Source organism: Magallana gigas, chromosome 1 (genome assembly GCF_963853765.1).
Source record: "Magallana gigas chromosome 1, xbMagGiga1.1, whole genome shotgun sequence".
Lineage (NCBI taxonomy): Eukaryota > Metazoa > Mollusca > Bivalvia > Ostreida > Ostreidae > Magallana > Magallana gigas.
In genome coordinates, this window is record NC_088853.1 from 3,527,883 (window position 1) to 3,553,299 (window position 25,417).

General features: G+C 36.6%; 1 protein-coding gene and 1 pseudogene across 6 annotated transcripts in view; both read right to left on the reverse strand.

Annotated features, from left to right (window-relative positions):
• LOC109618075 (uncharacterized) overlaps positions 1-25,417 on the reverse strand; it is a 116,634-nt gene that overhangs the window by 59,258 nt on the left and 31,959 nt on the right. For 2 of the 6 annotated variants that reach the window (XM_066081006.1, XM_066080991.1), the window contains one exon: positions 678-1,929. Coding sequence is in view for 1 of the 6 variants with exons in the window: in XM_066080998.1 (XP_065937070.1) it covers positions 7,388-7,463 (76 nt within the window). In the remaining 5 variants the exon portion in view is untranslated. Of the gene's footprint in view, positions 1-677; positions 1,930-6,088; positions 6,184-7,104; positions 7,188-7,387; positions 7,464-25,417 lie in introns of those variants that run through there. The other 4 variants (XR_010712688.1, XR_010712689.1, XR_010712683.1 and 1 more) reach the window with 4 other exon arrangements.
• On the reverse strand, positions 7,799-24,026 carry LOC117687395 (talin-1-like; annotated as a pseudogene).

Below are 25,417 nucleotides of genomic sequence, written 5' to 3' on the forward strand. Positions count from 1 at the left end.
GCTCTGTTTATAAGAAGTATCAGCCAAATAGGACTAAGTGGAAAATATATCTTCTCTGAAAAAAGAAATATTTGATGGTCTTATATGACCTTGACCCTTGACCTACAAACTTTATTCAAGGTCACTGCACACCCTTTGACCATAGACACTCTGTAAGTGAAGTATGAGACAGAATGGACCAAGGGGAGAGACAAGAATTTTATATATAATTCTGCTATGACCTTAACCTTAGACCTAGAAACATGGTTCAAGGTCAATACACACTCTTTACCCAAAGGAATTCTGTAGGTGAAGTATGACCCACATTGGACCAAGGGGAGAGAAGATATGCTCCGTACCAGAGATCTTGGACAGACAGACTGATCACTATAGGGCGCTCGCAGAGCGGGGCCCTAATAAGTGCTTCTAATAATACTCAGATTTAAACCTATCAGTCATAATGAAATTCTTGACACAACTTTAAGTACTTGGATGGGAAATTCATTTTGTAATTCATTGTTGACTATTCTCTATTAACATCTAACTATAGTGAATACAAATGGAGATTGGTTTGTCAGTTAGATTTTGTTCACCCCAATAAATAATTGCCTTGTTCTTGTATATAAAGTAACAGCATCATATTCTACTTTTTTGTACCAAGTATTACAGTAATGTCCTACTAAGAAGAAATTCAAAACTATAAAGAAATATCACATTTATTGAGTTCTCAGCTTGCTACAACTCACAAAAAATCATTTGTATATAAGTAGTATGTATTTCATGGTAAGCATAAATACAAAAAAAAAATCAGTACATTTAAACTTGGTCACACTATTCCTCTAAAACTATTTACAAAAACATGAATTTTCTATCTACCTGATCAATATAACTCCGTTTTTATGAGGTAGAAATGTGCTTAATCCACCATTAGTGTACATATAGGTATATTTTTACAAAATTCATCATAAACCCCATACAAACAGTTGCATCAGAGGATTAACAACATGGCCTACATATAAGCCTTACACCACTATTCCATGAAGTAATCTGTCATAACATTGTAAGTATTCAAGTCTTAGAGGATTTAAGACATGATTCAGCTGTACATTTTCAATATATTGACATACAAAATAAATCAACTACTTTAAAAAATATTCATTGTTGCCATTCAAACAATAAAAAACAGCATTTAGGTCAAATTTCAATGCAGGATCCCCCTCCTCCCTTATCACAAATTACACTTATCATGGCATTTTGTAAAAATATATTAAATGATACTCAATAAACTCTCCTACAAAAAAATGTCAGGGATCAACAACATAAAATACAGATATCTCTAGGAAACTTTAGTAGAAGGGAGATAACTTTCTTTGATTTTAAACAGAAGAATACAAATTGGAGTTATCCCCCTTTGAATGTGTTGTTCAATCAATTCCTTGTGTGCAAATACAAACTGAACAAAAAAATCATCACACATTCATCACATTTCTAAGGGATATCTCTGTCCCAGCACCAAAGTACAGCAGAGATTTATAAGAGATCTCAGGAGCTTATTATGTAAAACACACATATAGTACAACTGTCAAATAGCAACTAATACTAAACAGAATTAATAAATGGCAAACTAATGCTAAATATAATTAATAAAAAGAATGAATAACAAATTAATGTTGATTTTATGACGCGTTATTTATGTTGAGTCCACGTACACAGAAACAGATTCCATTGATTAACACGTTATTTATGTTGAGTCCATGTACGGTACACAGAAACGGAGTCCATTGATGACGCGATATTTATGTTGAGTCCAGGTACACAGAACACAAAGTCCATTGATGTTGGGTAATTATTTGACTTCCGTACCTCTGTTGGAATTATGGGTAATCCGGGCAGGTTTTTCTTCAGTCTCCCCTTGAACTGGCCTGAAGGCATTTTAAAAAAGCAGCTTGTCTGTAAAAAACAAAAATAATTAATTTTTAATTGTATTAAATGATTAATACCAAATACTTAAAGGAGAGAAAAAGTGAGCAAGCTCAAATACCCCACATTCTCCCATTACTTCACAATGATACACATCATGAATGGCAGAATATGCATTAAATACAAAATCAAAGGCCTGAAGGGCCATAATGGCTTACGGTTTTGATATGACTATATTTACATGGATCGAGTATGATTCCCTCTATTTCTTACGGGAACTTTAGTTTATTTATAGCTCTATAGAAAGTAACTAGCTACATGTAATTCATAGATCTATAGAAACTACCAGGACCCATATCAACATGTCCCATTTGTTGATTGGTCGAACCTTAGTGACCGAAACAGACAGGATTGAAATCTAGACGCCTCTTTTATCAATTGGTTGAAACCACCATTGCTTTTAGGAAAATCATAGACTGCATAAAATAATAATGATGATGTCAGACTCAAACTCCAATATGAGACAATTTGTTTCTTTCTTTTATCCAACGACTGAAGTACATTAACTGTAAATTCATTCAACTATATAGGACACAAAAACACTTAAGCTTAAAACCAACATGCTCTCAAATATCAGTATACCTTGTATTCCTACGCACTATGAACTTGCGCGAGAGTTGGTGCACGGTGCGCCGTAACAGCGCCACAGCCAGCGCGAAATCATTGCGCGTAAAAATAATATAACCAAATGATGAAATGTACTGCATGATATGTACTATAATTAATGAATTCTCGTGAAATCTACACCAACAAGTATTATTCCATTTTATTTGTATTTCATAAATGTATTAATATTTATTCATATTTTTCTGGGGTTTTTTTCTACTTTTTTAAGAGGCTGACCTTCACAAGCTTTTATAGGAAATATAGATTCACAAGGCAGTTCATAAACACCTTATATTTTTTTGTTCCCTTTGTACAGAGATCAAATAAACTCTTTGGAGGGTGAGGGGGGGGGGGGGCAAGAAAAAGGCAGAACTATGCAATTACAGCAAACTTGTTTTGACACCAAATTTAATTAAAATTAATTACTGCACTATAACTTAGCAGTCAGTCTCTCTTCACAAGACATGTGTACACAGTCATTTTCAGAGGCATACTATACGATGTCTCTATGTTATAGTAATGTGACATCGCTTCCGTATATGACTTGCAATCAAGCTTAACTGTATACTGTTTTCTTATTTGAGTACATTTGGTCTCAAGTTTCCAATATTTTTACGACAAATAAACGGTTCAATCATAGCACAACCAAGGTAACTCCATCGAGGGAACATTGTGCTATTTTTAGATCTTGGAAAATCCCCAACATTCGATAATGAAGAAGGCACATTATATTAAAACAAGTAGTAATTGCCCCTCTATTTATGCATTTATTACCTAATTATAATCCCAGTTTCAATATATCTCAATCATAAGTTCAGTTCTTTAACCGTTAAACACTTTCCCCCTTGCTGAGATCGATGTCGATCGAAGTTAGCGACGCTCTCTGCTGCGGGTGCAAACGTTTTTATGAAGATTGAACGAAATAACGACAACTTTACATTTACTTATCACTGTTAGGATCTGAAATAATTGGGAAAAGATTTTTTGCTTATAATACATGTATGTATCCATAGCGGAAAGCATGACGGCACTGTGTGATGCATGGTGGGGGCCTATACCTCTATGCAAAAACGGTCTAGGGAAAACAAACACAGCAGTTAATATTCATTTGCGTTAGATTTCGAGTTTATTTAAACTAGAACTGTCCTAATGGGACTAATACCCCCGCTAGGCTAATTTCAAATGGGACAAATAATTGAATTGAATAATAATTAAGGTTTGGAACACATACAAAAAAAAAATTCTAGAAATGTAAAAAAAAAAAAAATAGTTAACAAAGAAAAATTAAAATCAAAATTGTCAGAATTTCACTGTAAATACATATCTCTAACAGTAATACATTTACAAATGTATGTATTTGATGATATATTTTTTTAATTTAATTGATTTAAAGAAAAACCAACAAAATGACAATAACCCCTCCCTTTGCAGTGAATAGAAATACCGGTAGCCAAGCAATGCTCTTCTGTTGATAAAACTTTCAATATCTTTCTAATAAGAGTCTTGACAGATGCAATTAGTTGTTTCAAATTTTCCTCACTTTCTCCTATGGCACAATTGAACTCCAAATCAGAAAACTGATCCCATAGGACTATGATTTTCTTTAATGAGCTTGTTAAATTTAATAAACTCCCAAAACATTACCATAATTACCATACTATGTAAAAATATGTAAAAAAGAAAATTTAATATTACAAACAATTTTAAAATTGCCAAAACACTTCAATCATATCAGTAATTTTGAATTTCATCAAATTACTTGACAAATAAATTTAAACAACCTCTAAAAATAGTTTAACTTCTTTATTAATAATTATATTATTTATTTCCTTATAATGATAGACCTTTTGGTTTACATGAAACAGTTTTAAAATAGCCCCTAAACCATCATCCATTTTACAGATTATCAATTTCCCCTAAACACATGCTCCATCTGAACCATGGCTCAGATAATGGCTCCCTTGGGACAAATGAATTCAGCCACACTTGTCTTTGATGTTCTCATTAGCTCCTAAGAATTTATCATTGACAAACAAAAACTTTGCATTGTCAGTTGATAGAATACTTATAAAAAAAAATTTTTTTTTATTAATCAAGACATAAAGACAAAAAACTCCATCTGGATGTATTTATATAAATATATTTTAGAGTGTTTTCTATTAATTAATTAATAAAATCTGTAAGGATTACTTCCCTTACTTTTCAACATTTGTGTACAATATATAGAATAAGGAAAATGAAAACTGTCATAAAATCATTAAATCTTGTCTGATCTTAAAAAAAATTGCAGGTGCACATCTTCAGATGGTGTTCAACATATGTACAAATTTTCAAACTGTTCCATGCAGTAATAAAAAATTCTATAGGGGGGACAAAGTTGCGTCTACAGACAGACGGACAGACGGACAGACAGACAGACGGACAGACGGACAGGGTGAAACCAATATACCCCCCTAAACTTCGTTTGCGGGGGTATAATAAAGTCAATTCATATTGGTTACAATAACATAAGTGATAATAACATATGGAAAATATAATCTTGCTTAAAGATATTTATTATGAACAACAAACAGTTAACTTTGCAACATTCGCATAGAACTATTTTTTGTGGCGCATGTTCAGATAACTGAACTCTTTGCCGTAAAGATTATCCGGCAACTAGATGGTCGTAAGCCATAAAAAGAGGCCCAATGGCCACATCACTCATCTGAAGAACATTAGATATGATAAAATCAGTTAATGAAGTTATAATACAAACTATCTGGACAATATTGTATAATACATGTAGACCCTGTACACATTAAAATCCACCCCCCCCCCCCTTCTAGGCAAATGATTTTTAGAAGATTTTTAAAGATTTTTTCTCTTTATATTCTTATGTAAAAAATTGTCTCCTCCCACCCACATTGTGACCCCATCCTACCACAAGGGATCTTTCGGTTTTTCGGTTTTCCTGGCTGATGAGTTTCAGAGAAGATTTTTAAAGATCTACTCTCTATAAATATATTCCTATGTAAAACGTTGACCCCTACTCTGGCCCCACCCTACCCCTGGGGTTATGACTTTCACAACTTTCAATCTACACTACCTGAGGATGATTCCATACAAGTTTCAGGTTTCCTGGCTGATTACTTTCTGAGAAGAAGATTTTAAAAGATCTATTCTATATATATATTCCTATGTAGAAATTTGACCCTCCCTCCCATTGTGGCCTCACCCTACCCCCAAGGTCATGATTAAGACAACTTTGAATCTACCTGAGGATGATTCCACACAATTTTTAGGTTTCCTGGCTGATTAGTTTCTGAGAAGATTTTAAAAGATATACTCTATATGTTCCTATGTAAAAATTTGACCCCCCTTGTGGCCCCACCCTACCCCCAGGGTTCATGATTTTCACAACTTTGATTACACTATCTGACGATGCTTTCACATAAGTTTCAGCTTTCCTAGCCAAATGGTTCTTGAGAAAAAAAAAATTGAAAATTTCTCAGAAATGTTCAATAATTTCCAATTATCTCACCTTGGAAAGGGCATGTTTCTTAAATTTCACAAACTTGAATCCCCTTTCCCTAATGTTGTTTTCTGTCAAGTTTGGTTGAAATTGGCCCAGTAGTTCTGAAGAAGATGTTAAAAATGTGAAAAGTTTACAGACAGACGAACCAACAGTTGACAGACAAAATGTGATCAGAAAAACTCACTTGAGCTCTCAGCTAAGTTTAGCTAAAAATGATACTGGGCATTACTAGCAAAACGTCAGATCAAAACTTTCTACAATTATGCACATATCTAATCACTTGTCTAAAACAAAAACAACATACTAAATTCTAAAGGTTCAAAATTTCAAGACAAAAAATTGAAATTAAAATGTCCTAGAAACATGCAAATCAACACATTGTGCCCTAACTACCTAGTACACAGTTTTACGAAATTCAATACAGCTGTTTGAGAAGAGTCACCCTTACAAAAAATTCATTGCTAAATTCAATATATGGCCAAAATTCAAGTTCAATGGGGCTAAAATTCCCAGAAAGATAAATGAATCGGAACTCCCCAATATTTAGCACATCTACACATTGTGTTCTAAATACCTTTCATAAAATTCTGTGCAGCTGTTAAATATGAGTTTTGCTTAAAATCCAGGACTGACAGACAGATAGGTTGAAATCATTATTCTCTAATAATTCCATTACATGGGGTATAATAATGGCACAATTAGGAAAACAAGATACATTTTCAAATTGATTAAGATCTGACATTTACAATTTTTAATGGTTCAGTTATTGATTAGATTTTCATGTGGATATTTGTTTTATAACATTCCACATTCAGAAAATAAAACTCGTATAACATGATGTTTCTCACTCAGCAACAGACAGCCATGTTTGGATGATCACAAAGTGTGAAATAAACAGGAGTCAGTATTACAGTCCATGTGAATTATACACAGCTCAATTTCAGCTGCAGATGTTGAACAAAGTGACAAACAACATGTGTGGTTTTGAGAGCAGACTAGATTTGTACAGAAACATTTACAACCTGTCAATATCCCAGCTATCTCCATTATATGGCTGGTGTTGAGATGGACATGAGGTCTTCATCAGAACGGGGTCTGTGTTCATCTACAACAAGTCATTAATTAGCTGTTAATTAATACATAGTTATACAGAATATGTAACGATAGAGCTACATAGATCTACAAATTAAAACTTTAACCTGATTACTATGACACTTGCTTTGATTTTTGTCTAATTAATTAAATTAGGTCAATTAACATGTAACAAAACAACTGATTACAAATACATGCGTCAGTGAGTTTTACTTTCGTTTAGTTGATGAGTTGTTGTGACGATGTGTCGTGTATCGGGTGTCTCCATCAGGACGGGGTCTGTGTTCATCTACAACAAGTCATTAATTATCTGTAAATTAATTAATTACATACAGTATATGTAATGATAGAGCTACATCTACAAATTAAAACTTTAACCTGATTACCATGACACTTGCTTTATCATTTGTCTAATTAATTAATTAAAATTAAGTCAATTAACATGTCACAAAATAACTGATTACAAATACATGAGTCACTCTATATATTTTATAATTAAATACAGCAACCTGCTATTTCTATTCACTAAATACAATGACATATAACTGTACATTTAATTAATAAAATAATGTTACTAATGTCTATTTAAGATAAACACTGACTCCCAATGACTGGTAGACACAGCTAACCCTGTAACAATGAGTTGTTTATATTGACAAACAATCACACAGATAAACAATCTGACTGTTATTGTAGTCTACAGAAGATCCGTGCACACACTTGTCTATTGTAAGGATTTGCTATGAAGTCCAGACTTAAACATGCCTCCTCTTTTTATCTTACGATACTCTAACCTCTCTATCTTATCTTTGGGTTGCCTCCCCCTCCTATCTTAAGGTACACTCTCCTTTTATAAGGTACACACTCCCCCTTTTTTCTTTAAGCTCATTCCTCTTCTCTCTTACTGTACACCTACCTAGGGTTGCCTACCTCTTCTATCTTTGGTTCACTACCCCTTCTACCTTAAGGTACACTCCCCCTTCTGTCTTCAGGTACACTCCCCCTTCTGTCTTCAGGTACACTCCCCCTTCCATCTTAATGTACACCCCCTCCCTTCAATCTTAAGGTGCACTTCCCCCTTCTATCTTAAGGTACACCTACCTTAGGGTTGCCTCACCCTTCCTTACAGGAGTACATGAACTGAAGTGCCGACTCGGCCACGGTCTTAGTCAGGTCCAGGATGTGGGTCTGTTGTTTGGAGTTCTGGATCAGCGAGGCGGCACCTACAGCACCGTCCGAGAGTGGGCCGAAGTAGCTGGCCATCATTGTCACCTGTAGATACAGGTGGTGTCAAAATTTATTACCTACCTATGTGTACATTGTGCTAACAAAAGGCATGTAAAAATGGCCATTATCATTTTGGATTATCATTCAAATTTCACAGAGAAGAAAATGAGCCATGTTATCTCACATAATAAGTATTAAATATCACAACCGATGCTCTGTATACTGACCCTGTGACCCAGATTCTCCGGCTCTGCTTTAGCCGAGTCCTTGACCTTGGAACAAAGGTCATGGATTTCTCTTGCACTCCCAATCATCTGTTCTTGGAATCCCTATAATACCATTCACCAATAATAATTAATGATTATCTACGAATATTGAAAATTGAGCACATTTTGATTACTTTAAAATCTTAATAAAGGGGGGGGGGGGAGAGAGGTGAACTATCAAATAAATATGTTAAACTGTTGAAACAAGGGAGGGGGTGATATCTTAAAAATCTAGACATGAAAGGGAAGATTTGAAAACTTAAATATCTAGATATTGGGAATGAGGGGTTGATAATTTACAAATCTGGACACATGGAGATAAATTGGTGGATGGGGAAAAGGTGGTTTTGGGTGGAATAAGTACTGACCCTGAGGGATTTCTCGGTCCGTTGCTGTAGACTCTGACTGATGGCAGCCAGTGAGGCCTGGTCCAGGTCGCGGATGGAACGGTTCAGTTTGTCGATCGACTCGTCACACTCACGCTGACCCGGCGCACAGTCCCTGAAATATACAGATGTATATCGTCAAACAGGTCCCGATGTATTACAGGATATATGTTCAGTTCAAGATTTTTACATTCCTTGAAAGTATACAGTCAAATACTATAATATGTGTCAAGAAATAACAGATGTAAAGTGGAATGGACCTCAAACAAATTAAAATCAAGCTTCACAGAAATACAGTAAAATACTATAATATACATGTCCAAAAATTTAAAATCACTTTTAGGAATGAACCTGGCTATTGAAGAGCTAACACTTTTGTAAATCTAGAAATGCTGACCAACGTTAGGAGCTGGCATTATAATAAAGACTTGCACTATTCACTTACTTGATGAAGGAAAGACTTACTACTGGTGGACAAACTTACTTGATGGAGGACACGAGTCATTTGATGGCCTCGGACACACTCTTGGAGTGGTTGGAGTACAGTTGGTAAGTGGGCGGGTCCTTCGGGTTGACAGCCAGCTGTTTGGCGGCCGTCACCATGTGACACGCTCCATCGATCATCGCCTTACCTGCCGACACAATGGGCTCTTGGGCCTTCCTTGCCTACATATATATACAGATAAGTCATCTGTGTGTCTTGTCCCAGAAAATTAGGAATAACTGCATAAAACTTTCTTGAATTATGAAACCCCACCATGAACATATTCAAGTACATTTCTAATATGGGGTTTTACAGGACAACATAATCCTGTTAGTTGTGTGCTTTAACTTGCTAACTGTCTGCTTTATGTAGCTAACTTAGTAGCTATCTGCTATATATTGCTAGCTGTCTTACTTCATGTATTTATCAATAGCTTTTCATTTACTGTAATTACCTCTGGGCTGATCTTGGCTGGCATGCTGGCAAACTCGGGAGAGGAGGCAAATGTGGTGAGTTCATCCACTGCATCTGTCAGTGGTTTGGCGGCCTCCGCTCATCGCTGGCGGTTCTCCTCCGTGAAATCCTGGTCCAGCGCCTGAATAATGATGTCAGTATTATCATTTAAATCTTTGGGAAGCTTAAGGTACAAAACCCATAAGAAATTTCATACAATCTAAACAGATTTTCACAATGAAGCTCCTCTTTGACAACAAGAAATGTGTTACCATGGCTACCAGTCATACAGACGAACTCTCTACAGAGAATCTTACACAACAGTATAATGATTCTAGTACTTGTTATATGGACAGGAAGTTTACAGAATTCTGACGGGTATACAATTACGTCGTAATATCTTACATCATGCAGAGACCGCCTCTGAAAAGCTTGTGATACAAAAGAGAAAAAATACATAAATATGCATGTACCTAATATAATGAATATTTAAATCTCTGTGTATGAAAGAAAAATACAACTCATGAATATGGATGAACCAAAGTATCTCTAAAGCATAAACATAAAAGTGAGTAAGATTTTTCTAAGATCATAGAAAATTGTGTTCTTGTATGTTGAATATTTTTAATACAATGGTAATTTGAAATATAAATATGTTTAATTAAAGAGAATGAAGTTGATCATAAAAAATCTGACAACATGAATAATTATGGAGATATTTAAAGTCGTATACGAGTTGGAATGACCCAGACATTGTTACACACTGTACCTTCTTTCTTTCAAACAATAGAAGCTGTTTAAACAAAAAATGTTGCAAATACAATATTAGCCATGTAATAAATTAATGCTACAACAAATCTTTCTTACCTTTCTTAAAAATATGCTCAATCAATAAAGCATGAAATAGAAGACTTAAAAGATTGACAAAATGTAACTAATCATTAAGCACTAAAAATCAACGACCTTGAGCCAAAATTGTTCATGACCTTAACCCAGATTTTGTTTTGTCTTTAAACATAGAAGGCAGAAAACACAACAATATGGCGGTAAATAGCTCTGTGTACGCAATTTAACCAAAAAAATATTTGGAAAAAGATAATAAACATTCCACACACAGATCTACACGGTAACTAAGGGACACAATGCACAGGGTTACGTGACCCCAAGGTCATGACCCCAGGGGTGAAAGGCCACCTACCATTGACCTACAGCTTTCCGCCATGTAATACTAAACAAAGGACAAAAAGGAAATCAATTTACTTTGATTACTGAAATAAATCAAAATAACCAACAAATGAGGACAGAACATCGTGCTATGCTTTGATTTCACCAATTCTAAAAGGGGGCTTTCCAATTGTATATTAATAAATCAATGCACAAACAAATCATATAGTTTCTTTGATGTTAAAAAAGCAAATGATTTATTTACAGCAATAAATTCTGGAGAGGAGGAGAAGGGGTAAATTATGCTGTAGGATTCTGAGTGAGTTGGTCTTGATAGAAGTACACTGCTTTAAATCCTGTTATATATCATGGAGCATCATTGATCTTCTAGAAGCCAGGCTACGTTAGCCACAGAATACAGAGTTATGGCTCTAAGGCAGTTAGTCTGTAATCCAACAGCTCCTATAGCAGGATATATAAGGAGATACTTCCTTGAGATATATGTAACTCAGACAGGTTCTGCTACAAGCAGTTAGTTTGTCTAAAAACTTAATTCTTTTTGCAAAAAATGATGTCTTATAACCCGATTTGTTAAGAATAAAATGAAATTATCTTTGAAAATTACCTCCCATTTCACTGAAAATTTAAATCTTAAACATTCACGTAAAAAAGTTTGCTTATATTATTTCCTGAACTTTGTGGTTATTGGGAATTATGAAATAAATTCTAATACAACATAAGCTCATTCAAAGAGGGGCAATGATGATGTTATCACCAGTCAGCTCAATAAGCTCATTCAAAGAGGGGCAATAATGATGTTATCACCAGTCGGCTCAATAAGCTCATTCAAAGAGGGGCAATAATGATGTTATCACCAGTCGGCTCAATAAGCTCATTCAAAGAGGGGCAATAATGATGTTATCACCAGTCAGCTCAATAAGCTCATTCTGGGGGCAATAATGATGTTATCACCAGTCGGCTCCATAAGCTCATTCAAAGAGGGGCAATAATGATGTTATCACCAGTCGGCTCAATAAGCTCATTCAAAGAGGGGCAATGATGATGTTATCACCAGTCAGCTCAATAAGCTCATTCAAAGAGGGGCAATAATGATGTTATCACCAGTTGGCTCAATAAGCTCATTCAGGGGGCAATATAGAGGTTTGAGAATTGATGCCATGTATTGCATTCTGACTGGTCCAACATTGGATCTGTATAAACTCCTACAGGGCTTGATTGACCAGGCTCTATACAGGTCCATTAGTAAGTCATTAGTCCTCCACTAATTAACCACTGATTAACGACCTACCTGTTGCTGGGAGCTGGCCGGGTTAACCAGGTTCTGACACGCCATCTGTATGGCCTGGTTAGCCCGGGCAAACTGGGACTGGTCCACCAGCCCGGTCCTTCAGGGCTCTGATGCTCCATCAGCAATGCCCACAAGGTAGGCCGCCTGTAATTTAAAGGAAAAACAAATGTTATTATTCATTCATCATACATATTAGGAAGATCTGGCACTCCATCAGCTGCGCTCCCTCTCTTCAGAGAGTTTAAAGACGGTCCTTCTCTACAGACAGTTCCTCGGTACCTCTATATGTATTTTACATTCTTTCGTTACAAAATAACCATGCCATTTTGGAAAAAAAATCTACAACTCATACAAATCAATCCCTGTGTACAGAGACTGTTCTTCTACATGAAGACTTTTGAGACGGTCCTTTACCTGTGAGGCGGCCTCAGTGAGTCCACAAACAGATGTTGAGAAGTTCCCAACAGAGTCACAGAAGTTCTCCAGGTCGCCCTTCTTGGCGTGGTTCGTGATCCCAGTCATAGAGTCTCCCAACAGCTGCAGGACAGAAAGAGGGGCCAGTTAGTTAATCCAGTAATTAACTAATTAACTGATCCAGATATTAACTTACCATTCAAAATATTATTAAATCTGAAGTGGTATGACAGGTATAATGTCAGTATGATTTATGAGTGATACAGTTGGCTTAATGATTCATCAAACACATCATCAATACATATACTGGTGAACTTATAGGAGATCAATATCATCAATACATATACTGGTGAACTTATAGGAGATCAATATCATCAATACATATACTGGTGAACTTATAGGAGATCAATATCATCAATACATATACTGGTGAACTTATAGAAGATCAATATCATCAATACACATACTGGTGAACTTATACGAGATCAATATCATCAATACATATACTGGTGAACTTATAGAAAATCAATATCATCAATACATATACTAGTGAACTTATAGGCGATCAATACATATACTGTTCAACTTATAGGAGATCAATATCATCAGAATAAAGCAAATATTACATGCATCCAAATATGTAATTCACATTTAAAGCCTCAAATTGTCTGAGTTTTTTCATATTGAAAACAATACCAAGGAGAGAGGAGTTGTAAACATTTACATGTAGTACGCACAGACAGGCGAAGGAACCAAGCTCAGGGCCAGAGAATCTCAACTTGCTCATTCTCTGATTGACAGTCAGGCTTATTAGGGGACCATCATATAGTATTTGAGAAGACACTGTTGTAATGAGTTTTCAGGCTTAAACATGCAACAAACAACAAAACAACACACAACATAATGTTGACAGACAACAGACAGGGGGGGGGGGTTAATGTTTACACACATACATGCGTTCTCTATATTGGGTTCTGGGATTGTACATTGGGGAAGAAATCTGTTCTTTATAAATGCTTATCTTAGCAAAATTACCGAAACTGAATTTTAAAAAATACATATGATCATATTAGTATCTGATTATCACAAAGGCAACCCATACTATAAAATGAAATTTGTCATGAATTTACAAAGCCTTGAAACCTTAGATCCTATGAAATGAAGTTTCTAAAGATATTTTAAAATTAAACAAACAACATATTTCATTTAATTTTTCCAGAGGAAGAACAAACAATCTAGAACTTGTAAGATGATAGCTGCACTGTTAATTCTCTCTGTATATCACATGTATGCTGTCCAGTTATGTACTTACTACAGATAAACAAGAGAAATATACAATAAGCTTAATACAAAGTTTTTCCAGGTACATGTACAGTAACTAGCTTGGTCATTTTCTACTTATCTAATTAATGAATAAATACAAGATTATTTTTCTATTTTCACATATGTGTATGCATAAAGCACTAGCTATATTTTTTTTTATCAAAACATGACATAGAAGTCATTTCCACAATTTTTTTTTTATTTTTTTTTGGGGGGGGGGGATTATAATCAATTATCAAAACAACAAAGGCTGACACAAAAAAATGACAACAAACATGCAACTGATGATGAAATTGACAGAGACAAAGTGGGAAAAAAAAACCCACAACCCCAGAAATAGTTCATAGAAAAACAGGTCTAAATCAAGATAACATTGAAAAAGCACCAGTTCCCCCCCCCCCCCCCTTCACATGGCTGAACCCTGATCCTGAAAAACCCTGTAGTTTGTGGGAACACAGAACAAGCTCAACATTGTCAATATAACGACCTTACACTAATTACTGGCCCATCAACTGTGACATGTACATTGTCAATATAACGACCTTAAACTAATTACTGGCCCATCAACTGTGACATGTACATTGTCAATATAATGACCTTACACTAATTACTGGCCCATCAACTGTGACATGTACATTGTCAATATAACGACCTTACACTAATTACTGACCCATCAACTGTGACATGTACATTGTCAATATAACGACCTTACACTAATTACTGGCCCATCAACTGTGACATGTACATTGTCAATATAACGACCTTACACTAATTACTGGCCCATCAACTGTGACATGTACATTGTCAATATAACGACCTTACACTAATTACTGGCCCATCAACTGTCACTTGGCCCTGTGATAAAATCCTCACAAAATCAGCCAATCAGTCGATAGCATTCAAAACAGTATTATACAAACAGCCAATCAGTTGACAGCATTCAAAACAGTTAATTTACAATCAGCCAATCAGTCAATAGCATTCAAAAAAGTTTAGAAATGATTAGGCAATCAGATATTGGCATTCATAAATAATTCATAATATAGATGGCTGTAAATGTTAAAATATTTAAATTAAAAAAAACAAAATTTAAATATTAATCTAGTAGGATTTGGGAAAATTCTAGTTATACATTATTCAGCCATTAACAAAGATATGAATTTTTATTGCAAAGGTTTGTAAGTAACATGAAGACGAATGAAAACAAACCTTAACTTCATTCTATATACAAGACAAAGAGATTTTCACAGATTCATTCTCTACACAAAAAAGTCAAAAACTGATAAAGCATCACTTTCTACTCCGACAGTCAGCCATCATGCGACTTAGTTCTTGGATACATTCTGAGAGTTCACTCTCCGCGCCACAGACATTGTGATACAGGCGAGGAATGAGTTACCTAGATTTCTCCATGACGGAGTCCAGACATTCGAAATACGACAGGTCGGTCACTGGCTCATTGGCACTCTCCAGCATAGATTTCATCATCTACAACAATACAGCATCACAGCATTAAAAAAATACAGCATACTGAGCATAGAGAAGCATTGTACATCATAGATTCTTACACAACTCAAATATTTATAATAAAATACATATCTTTAATATTTTCACTTTCTGTTTGGAGGGGATGAGGAGTATAAATCTGAGGAATCCTCTATAGATAATGATTTTGCTATGAGGATGAAGGAGTAATTCTTCTAATGTTAAATCAGAAGGATGAAAAGGTGGTTTTTAAGGATAAGTTATGTGATTTCTGAATCATACTTACAACAGTGTCATAAAGCCATACTCTACAACTTCTTTCTCACTCTTATCGTAATAATATTCTGAGGGCGTTATCACACTCCTTCTGCCCTTGGTTATATATACTACATACACATTGGAGGGTGTTACTGACCTGTATCTGTCTGAGGGCGTTATCACACTCCTTCTGCCCTTGGTTATATATACTACATACACATTGGAGGGTGTTACTGACCTGTATCTGTCTGAGGGCGTTATCACACTCCTTCTGCCCTTGGTTATATAAACTACATACACATTGGAGGGTGTTAATGACCTGAATCTGTCTGAGGGCGTTATCACACTCCTTCTGCCCTTGGTTATATATAAACTACATACACATTGGAGGGTGTTACTGACCTGTATCTGTCTGAGGGCGTTATCACACTCCTTCTGCCCTTGGTTATATAAACTACATACACATTGGAGGGTGTTACTGACCTGTATCTGTCTGAGGGCGTTATCACACTCCTTCTGCCCTTGGTTATATATACTACATACACATTGGAGGGTGTTACTGACCTGTATCTGTCTGAGGGCGTTATCACACTCCTTCTGCCCTTGGTTATATATACTACATACACATTGGAGGGTGTTACTGACCTGTATCTGTCTGAGGGCGTTATCACACTCCTTCTGCCCTTGGTTATATATACTACATACACATTGGAGGGTGTTACTGACCTGTATCTGTCTGAGGGCGTTATCACACTCCTTCTGCCCTGGAGACGACACAGTACAGACGTTGATCAGCTGGTTAATGCTCTCCGTCACCGCTCTATCAGACAAAATGTAGTAAAAGTTTAAAATATCAAACAATGAAATTGAAACAAACCCCCTAAAATCCTTACTCAATTTAATTATTTCATGCTTTACAAAACTACACATAATTATTGACTCTGGGGCTATAAACTTAACAAAAGTTAAAGATAATACTCAAACACATTAAGGATTAGACTATGTAGAGTAACTCAATGTAATATTGGATTATATAAAGGTAATATTTGAGTGCCTACCTGGCGGCCTGCGAGAGCAGATTCTTGGTGTTGGGAGCGTTTGGATCGGCCGACACAGACTTGGCGGCCAGCAGCAGTTTACTGGAAACCATGGAGACGTTCTTCAGTCTGCCCACAATCTGGTTCTGTGTGTCTCCATCCTTGGACAGACCTGGAAACCGACCAATCAAAATCAATCACAGGTACCTACATTCTACAGTAATGTCACACCTTAAGCCTCGCGTCTGTTTTGATCAAACCTTAAATTTTTAGTATCTGATTTTGTTGGAATCTCGCTCTCACTGACCTGCCATGGTGAGTCCAGATTTGATGAACTCTGAGTAAGACGAGCTGTACTCGCGAGATGACTCGGCAAGTTGTTTGGGTGTGCCACGAGATGCGGTGATGATGTCACTGGCGGCCTGGTTGAGATTGACAGCGGCGTTGTTGTTCTCGATCTGGATCTCCTGGAACGTGCGGTCTGTGCTCGGGTACTACAATGTACAGGAACGAAAAATTAAATCAATTCCTAATAATGATGCATAGATGAAGTAAATTTGTTAAGATTACTTTTTATGCGATAAGGATTTCTATGCATATGTGAAGTAATTTAATTCTGAAAGAATGAGAACTATTTCTGTTAAAAAGGTGATTTTTTATGAGCCAAGTTTAAATTTGAGATGAAGCTTGTGTATTGCTGACATAAGGTTGCCTATTCGTCTATTTCTAAGATAGATGTAACTATCTCGGTGGATGCCATTTGACTCTTAATCCACTTATTCTGAGATCAAATCTGCTTCCGACTTAAATTTTGTCTATTTCTGAGATAGACTTTGTCTGCTGAACAGACAGATCTGTGTACCTTGGTGGACGCCAGCTCCTGGCTCGAGTCTGTGATCTGTCTGATGGCGTTATCCACGTCTCTCTGTCTGGGAAGGGCGTTCACACAGCTGTTGAGCGCACTCGACACAGCCTTGGCCACCTGGTTAAGTCTAGCCTGGTTCTCAGGGTTTTCTGGGTCGTTCATGGCTCGCTTCGTCTCCTCCAGTAGATGCGTCGACTTGTCGATGACGTCACGGGCGCTGTCGATCACTTGCCGTCTGACCTCGATGTCTTCTGAGGTTGAGGCGACACCGCGCGTGGCTTCTGTCAGCACGCGGAGGGCGTTCACGGTGTACCTGGCTGCTACACCCACGTAATTCTCATTGCCCTGAAAAATCACCATATAGTGGAAATATATTATATAGATAAATATATAGATAAATAAAATCCAATTCCCTGAGAAATGACCACAGGGAAGAATGTGTGAAGAAAAGTCACAACAGAATGAAATCATGTCATATATATATATTATACTGTTCACTCCGTTTTTTCTTATATCACAAAAATTACAAAAATGGGGATAAATACGTTACTTTTTCATTTGCATCAGTCATCTTGTTTCAATTTTTGCGTATCATATTTTTTGTGATGTCTTATTTTTTTACAGCGATCATCTATTACCAGAATATATGAAATGTTCTATATATTCTACAAAATTTCTGTCTCCATTATACATTTATCTGTGTTTACCTGTGAGGCATCCGTCAGTAGCTGAGCCATCGCCGATCCCACGTTCTTAGAGGTGGAGCCAAGTTTCATGGCCGACGCCTCCACCTGAAATACGTAACAGTATCATGTATCAACTCCATTCCACCATATTACAATAGAAAACCATGATACAATATCAAATCTCCCATTTATATAATAATCAAAAAATATCTGATACTTTACACCTGACTATATAATCACCATGACATTTTCCTCTTGGCCTTACCGTTTAACCGGGTAGTGGCACAAGGTTACCGCTGTCGGCGGCTCTGCGGTACTCCTCCAGCTCGCGGTCGAGTTCGGTCAGCTGATCAAGCGCGGCGTCAACCTCCAGTGAGATACACATCTCCTCTGCCTTCCCAGAGGCGGTTCTCAGCTCAGCGAGCGCGGTGGTCATCGTCTTCACTGCCTGGTTGATGTTCATGCTTGCGGCTTGATCTCCAACCATTGGGGCTGCGGCGTTTGCGGCGGATACCAGCTGACTGGCAGGCTGTCAGAAGAAATGTGGCCAGTGAACCGAGATGTGAAACTAGTGTCTATTATAATAGCTATGCACATCATATCATTTTGATAAAATAAATAAAATAAGTTAAATATAGCACAGAAACCTTAGTATTAAGATATTTTCCTTTCTCCCCCAAACACTGCAGCGAGATTTTACAGATATTGTACTATCAATGTTTGATTTTTTTTCTTGCCAAATGGTCTCCCTTACAATTTGTACTTTATACCTGTATAAATTCCTTGCTGGCATTGATCAGTTGTAGCTGGGCTGTAGCGCTGTCCTGGTTTGTCTCAGATCCCCGGAATCCTTGGATCAACAGAGGCAGCTGTTCATTCATGATCTGTAGAAGGAGAACAACATGTGATAGTCTCAGCCAATAAAATACAACAATACAAGGAGGACACACTATTATTTTCTTAGCCAATCAAATATGGTTTTACAAAAACTACAGTCCCAATCAGCCAATCATCGGCAGTATTTGGAATACACAATACAATATTCTTAGACAATACTTTAATCCTCTGGAGAAACAGAAGGAATGCAGATACAATGCTTAGTCATAGAACACAACAGGAAGATTTGACCCCTCGACCTTTTGCCAATCAATTATAACCCAGCATTTGTCAGTGTTTCAACATTCAGTGTGTCTTGTTTGTCATTTAACAACTTCAGGATTTAAACCAAGAACCTTTAGCTTACTGGCCAATCTACTATACCTCCCATTTGTTAAGTGTTTCCACCATTATGTAAATTGATTTGGGACTTCTTTTATTGATAAGAATTATGGAATGATGTCCCCATCACTGCTTACCTGGCACTGTTGAGTCAGTTGATGTTCCGAGGTTTTGTTAGTGTTGGATTTGTTAGCATTCTTTGAGGCGTTAATCAGCTGTGTGGTGGATGAGGCTGTGCGACGCGCGGCGTTCTACAAAACATAGATATAATCTCTTACAGTCCAATCACATGATAAAGTACGATTGTAAAATACTCGTTTTACAATCCAATTACATTTCAAAGCATGGTTGTAACCATAATACACCTAAATGACTCATGTAAAGTCTCATCACAAAACATGGTTGTAATATCAAGCCATCATGTCGTATATCATTTATTGCAATTAAATTACAGGTTTTAAAGATTATTAAATGACAATTAATAAGTCTCTGACCTCTAGCCTCCTGATGAGTTTCTTTTTGAGGGCGTTGCTGGCGGCGATATTTCTGGCAGCCCGGAGATCCTCTGCAGCGCCTCGTAGTCTCTTCTGCTGCTCCGAGTCGTTCGGACTCGACGCACAGCCCTGTAATATTAGAATATAACACTTTACTGAAATTGATTGAACATGATATAGCTGTCAACTGTGATATACAACTCTGTATCAAATATAACATTTGACTTTACAAATGTTAAACATGATATTGCATTCTACAGTTTCAGCTGTTTTATCTTTACCATCATATGCTCTGCGGCCTTCAATGTCTACATTACACTTCCCATCTCATTGTTTAATGCACACAACTTTTCCTTACCTTGGCAGCTTCCACCATGTTCGCGGTGGCATCAGCGAGTTGTCTGGCAGCGGCCAGGAGCCGCTTCTGCATGTCCGAGTCAGAGTGGCCCTCGGCTTCTCCCCTGATGGCCCCAACCAATGAAGAGGTCGCCTAAAAACAACAGATATCAAGGTAAAAAAAATTATATCATAAACAAGTAAATATATTGAAACAGTCAACAGTGTTAAATTTCTGAGCCATGTAGGTGCTAACCCAATCTAGCATTGACTTTTATAGAATTGAACTTATGAGAGAGGTGTGAGATATTTACGAGCTTACCTGAGCTAGCTGCCTGGCCTGTCTCACCATCTCGTGGGCGTCGCCCACACTACTGAACAGTCTGTCCGTCACAGTCAGGATCGTGTCCACTGCATCCTCGTGGGATTCCCCAGCCTGTCAATCAAAAACATACATTTACTACCTCACTGCACAGAAGAGTTCATGATCTCAGTATCATAACAATATCAAATCATTGTATTGTCATTATAACCAAAACGTCAATGTCATACCTTTCTTCATTTAATATTGAGTAACAGGAGAGAGAGATAGAGAGAGAGAGAGAATAAAAAGCTTAAGAAAAAGAAAACAGTGACTATCCCACTTACCGCCGTGGGTCCTGCCCCCTTCTTGATGTGCTGTAGCAGGTCGTTAAGAGCCTGAGTAACCGCGGTGGCTGCGGCACCTAGGTCCGCCAGAAGCTTGTCGTCGCGGCAGGACTGCAGGGCCGCCTCCACGATTCCCTCCACAGAGTGAGCCACACCCTTTGCGGCGTCTATCAGCTGTTCCTGACAGGCCGGGCTACTGATGGTCGGAGCCACCACCTACAACATAAAACAGTGTGAGTACCAACTAGCAGATATTGATGTTATCCTATGAGGTTATCATTCTAACCAATAGTACTTATTGTAACAAATGGATTAATCCAACCAATAGTACTTATTGTAACAAATGGATTAATTCAACCAATAGGACTTATTGTAATAAATGGATTAATCCAACCAATAGTACTTATTGTAACAAATGGATTAATTCAACCAATAGGACTTATTGTAACAAATGGATTAATTCAACCAATAGGACTTATTGTAACAAATGGATTAATTCAACCAATAGGACTTATTGTAACAAATGCATTAATTCAACCAATAGGACTTATTGTAACAAATGGATTAATTCAACCAATAGGACTTATTGTAACAAATGGATTAATTCAACCAATAGGACTTATTGTAACAAATGTATTAATTCAACCAATAGGACTTATTGTAACAAATGGATTAATTCAACCAATAGGACTTATTGTAACAAATAGATTAATTCAACCAATAGGACTTATTGTAACAAATGCATTAATTCAACCAATAGTAGCCACCACCTACACCACAATGGAAGACAGTATTGGCACTTAACACACAGGATCAATAAAAATCCAAGGTCCCAACAAATAGAATGATTTCCATCCTACTGGATCAATCCTACCCAATAGGATCAATCCTGCCCAATAGGATCAATCCTGCCCAATAGGATCAATCTCAGCCTAAAGGACCAATCTCAGCCTATAGGATCAATCTCAGCCTATAGGATCTATCCCACCAAATTTGATCAATCCAAACTCAAGAGATCGACCCCATTATTTTGGGTAATTCTAACCTATAAGATCATTTTCAGAAGAATTTGTCAAGCAAAGGGATTAGTCTGAACCTCATGAATCAGTCCCAAAAAATCAGATCCAAAAAATGGGTTAGTCCAACCAATAAGTATCAATCATAAAGAATTCAATAGTCCAACCAATAAGTATCAATCATAAAGAATTCAATAGTCCAACCAATAAGTATCAATCATAAAGAATTCAATAGTCAAACCAATAAGTATCAATCATAGAGAATTCAATAGTCCAACCAATAAGTATCAATCATAGAGAATTCAATAGTCCAACCAATAAGTATCAATCATAAAGAATTCAATAGCCCAACCAATAAGTATCAATCATAAAGAATTCAATAGTCCAACCAATAAGTATCAATCATAGAGAATTCAATAGTCCAACCAATAAGTATCAATCATAAAGAATTCAATAGTCCAACCAATAAGTATCAATCATAGAGAATTCAATAGTCCAACCAATGAGTATCAATCATAGAGAATTCAATAGTCCAACCAATAAGTATCAATCATAAAGAATTCAATAGTCCAACCAATAAGTATCAATCATAAAGAATTCAATAGTCCAACCAATAAGTATCAATCATAAAGAGTTCAATAGTCCAACCAATAAGTATCAATCATAAAGAATTCAATAGTCCAACCAATAAGTATCAATCATAAAGAGTTCAATAGTCCAACCAATAAGTATCAATCATAAAGAATTCAATAGTCCAACCAATAAGTATATCAATCATAAAGAATTCAATAGTCCAACCAATAAGTATCAATCATAAAGAATTCAATAGTCCAACCAATAAGTATATCAATCATAAAGAATTCAATAGTCCAACCAATAAGTATCAATCATAAAGAATTCAATAGTCCAACCAATAAGTATCAATCATAAAGAGTTCAATAGTCCAACCAATAAGTATCAATCATAAAGAATTCAATAGTCCAACCAATAAGTATATCAATCATAAAGAATTCAATAGTCCAACCAATAAGTATATCAATCATAAAGAATTCAATAGTCCAACCAATAAGTATCAATGTCACAGTTCATATTAATTTATTTATTTAATGTTCATCAGCACGCATTGCCGATAGAACGCATTGCTGTATGTATGAATGAGTGCATGTGTGAATGTTGTGATAAGACACGTGGTTTTTCCATTTTTAGGATTTAGTGACCAGGTACATGAATATAAGTCTTATTGACCAATGACAGACGACTTTTAGCTCATTAATATGCATGTTTTACTAACTTCGTTCACTATATAAGCGCAAGTCCCGCCAAATCCAGTACCCACAGATTCTACCCTTTACGGCGCTAGTATCAATTACTGTTATATTCTATTCCTGATCTTCAAAGATCCAGTTATTTATTTATTATTTAAAGTCCTGGATACCTGGTAAGATCACTGTTAAACATATTATTGTAACATCATGTTCAGTGATATTGTCGGTAAATCACCGGTATTATAATTGGGAAAACCATTGTGTTTGTAATTTAATTAAATATGTAGTACATGTAATTGTCTTTCGTCAACGTGTGTGTGTTGTGTTGTGAATGTGTTTTCTGTGTTTTCTAGGTTTCTTTTCTGATATTATATAAAAGCAAAGTACGAATCCAAGTCTTTGATCGTTATTTATTTAACGACCCTGTGACAATGGCGCCCACGTTGTCTATGCTTTGAAGGAAACCAGGGTCCAGATTCCAGCTCCAGGGACAAGGTTCCAACACCAGGGCCAGACATGTTCGAGGCGGCTGTGTGAAAGTGCCAATATCCTTGTGAAAAGTAGGCCTACAACTTCAGTTTATAAGTGAGCGAGCTCCGTCGACCACTACTACTATTCATCTGTTCATACCATGGCTAGCTATTGTTCATACTCGGAGATGAGTTCAATTCAGGACACCGTCCAGTGATCCGATCATTTGTGGAGATCTCTTGATCTAGTGCGGGAACAGGTGTATTCGCGTCGAAAACTGCGCGCAGTGATAGCATCGATTACAGAATTTCCATCTGTGAAAAATTCCAATTAAATGTGAACAAGTGCTATCCATTCATTTATATGTTCTATGTTTTGTAAATGTCTCAATTGTTTGTAATGTCAATTGTCTTTGTTGTTTACATGTCGTATGTGTTATGTTGAATGAGAGTAAAGCCGGCTGTGTGCAAGGTGCGTGCTATTCAAGCGTGAAAGTGATCGGGCTCGAGATTCTTTATTTCATGTGTTTTGATTTTGTACTTCCGGAAGTGTAAAAACGTGTTTTCCCAAGGTATAATTTCAGTCTGAATCGCGATTGTGAACGATATTTACACTGAAAATATGTACACGCTTACTCAATGATTTGTTTAGCACATGTTGATGTTGTCATATGTGTTTTGTGAACTGTCAATGTGTCTGTCTTAGATTTTTTTTGTGTTTTCGTGAACAATTTTCCCGACCCCGCCCACGGAGGATCATGGATCAAGGGAGCTATCTACTACTTCAAGATTGCGGTGGCTTTGGCTGTAGCAGCTATTCCAGAGGGTCTGCCTGCTGTCATCACTACGTGTCTTGCTCTCGGAACCCGAAGAATGGCCAAAAAGAATGCTATTGTGAGAAGTCTTTGATCGTTATTTATTTAACGACCCTGTGACAATGGCAGGTTGACAGGTTGGTTGGTTCCAGGTACTTTACCAAATTAGATCTCACAAGCTCCTACTGGCAAGTGGAAATAGACGAAAAAGACAGAGAAAAAACAGCTTTCTCGGTAAGTGGTGTAGGTCTCTTTGAATGCAATAGAATGGGTTTTGGACTGACGAATGCCCCAGCCACATTCCAAAGGATTATGGAAAGTTGTATGGGTGAGTTGAACTTAACGAAATGTTTAGTTTTTCTTGACGACATTTTGATTTACTCACAGACATTCGACGAACATATGGCCCGACTAACAGCTGTGTTTCAGAGACTTGAAAAGCATAACTTGAAACTCAAAGCTAAGAAGTGTGAATTTTTTAAGGACAGAGTGACATATTTAGGACATGTAGTTAGTGAGAAGGGCATAGAGACAGATCCAGAAAAGACTAAGGCAATTTCAACTTGGCCAGTTCCCAGTAATATCAAGACTCTTAGAACATTTTTAGGTTTTTCTGGATATTAC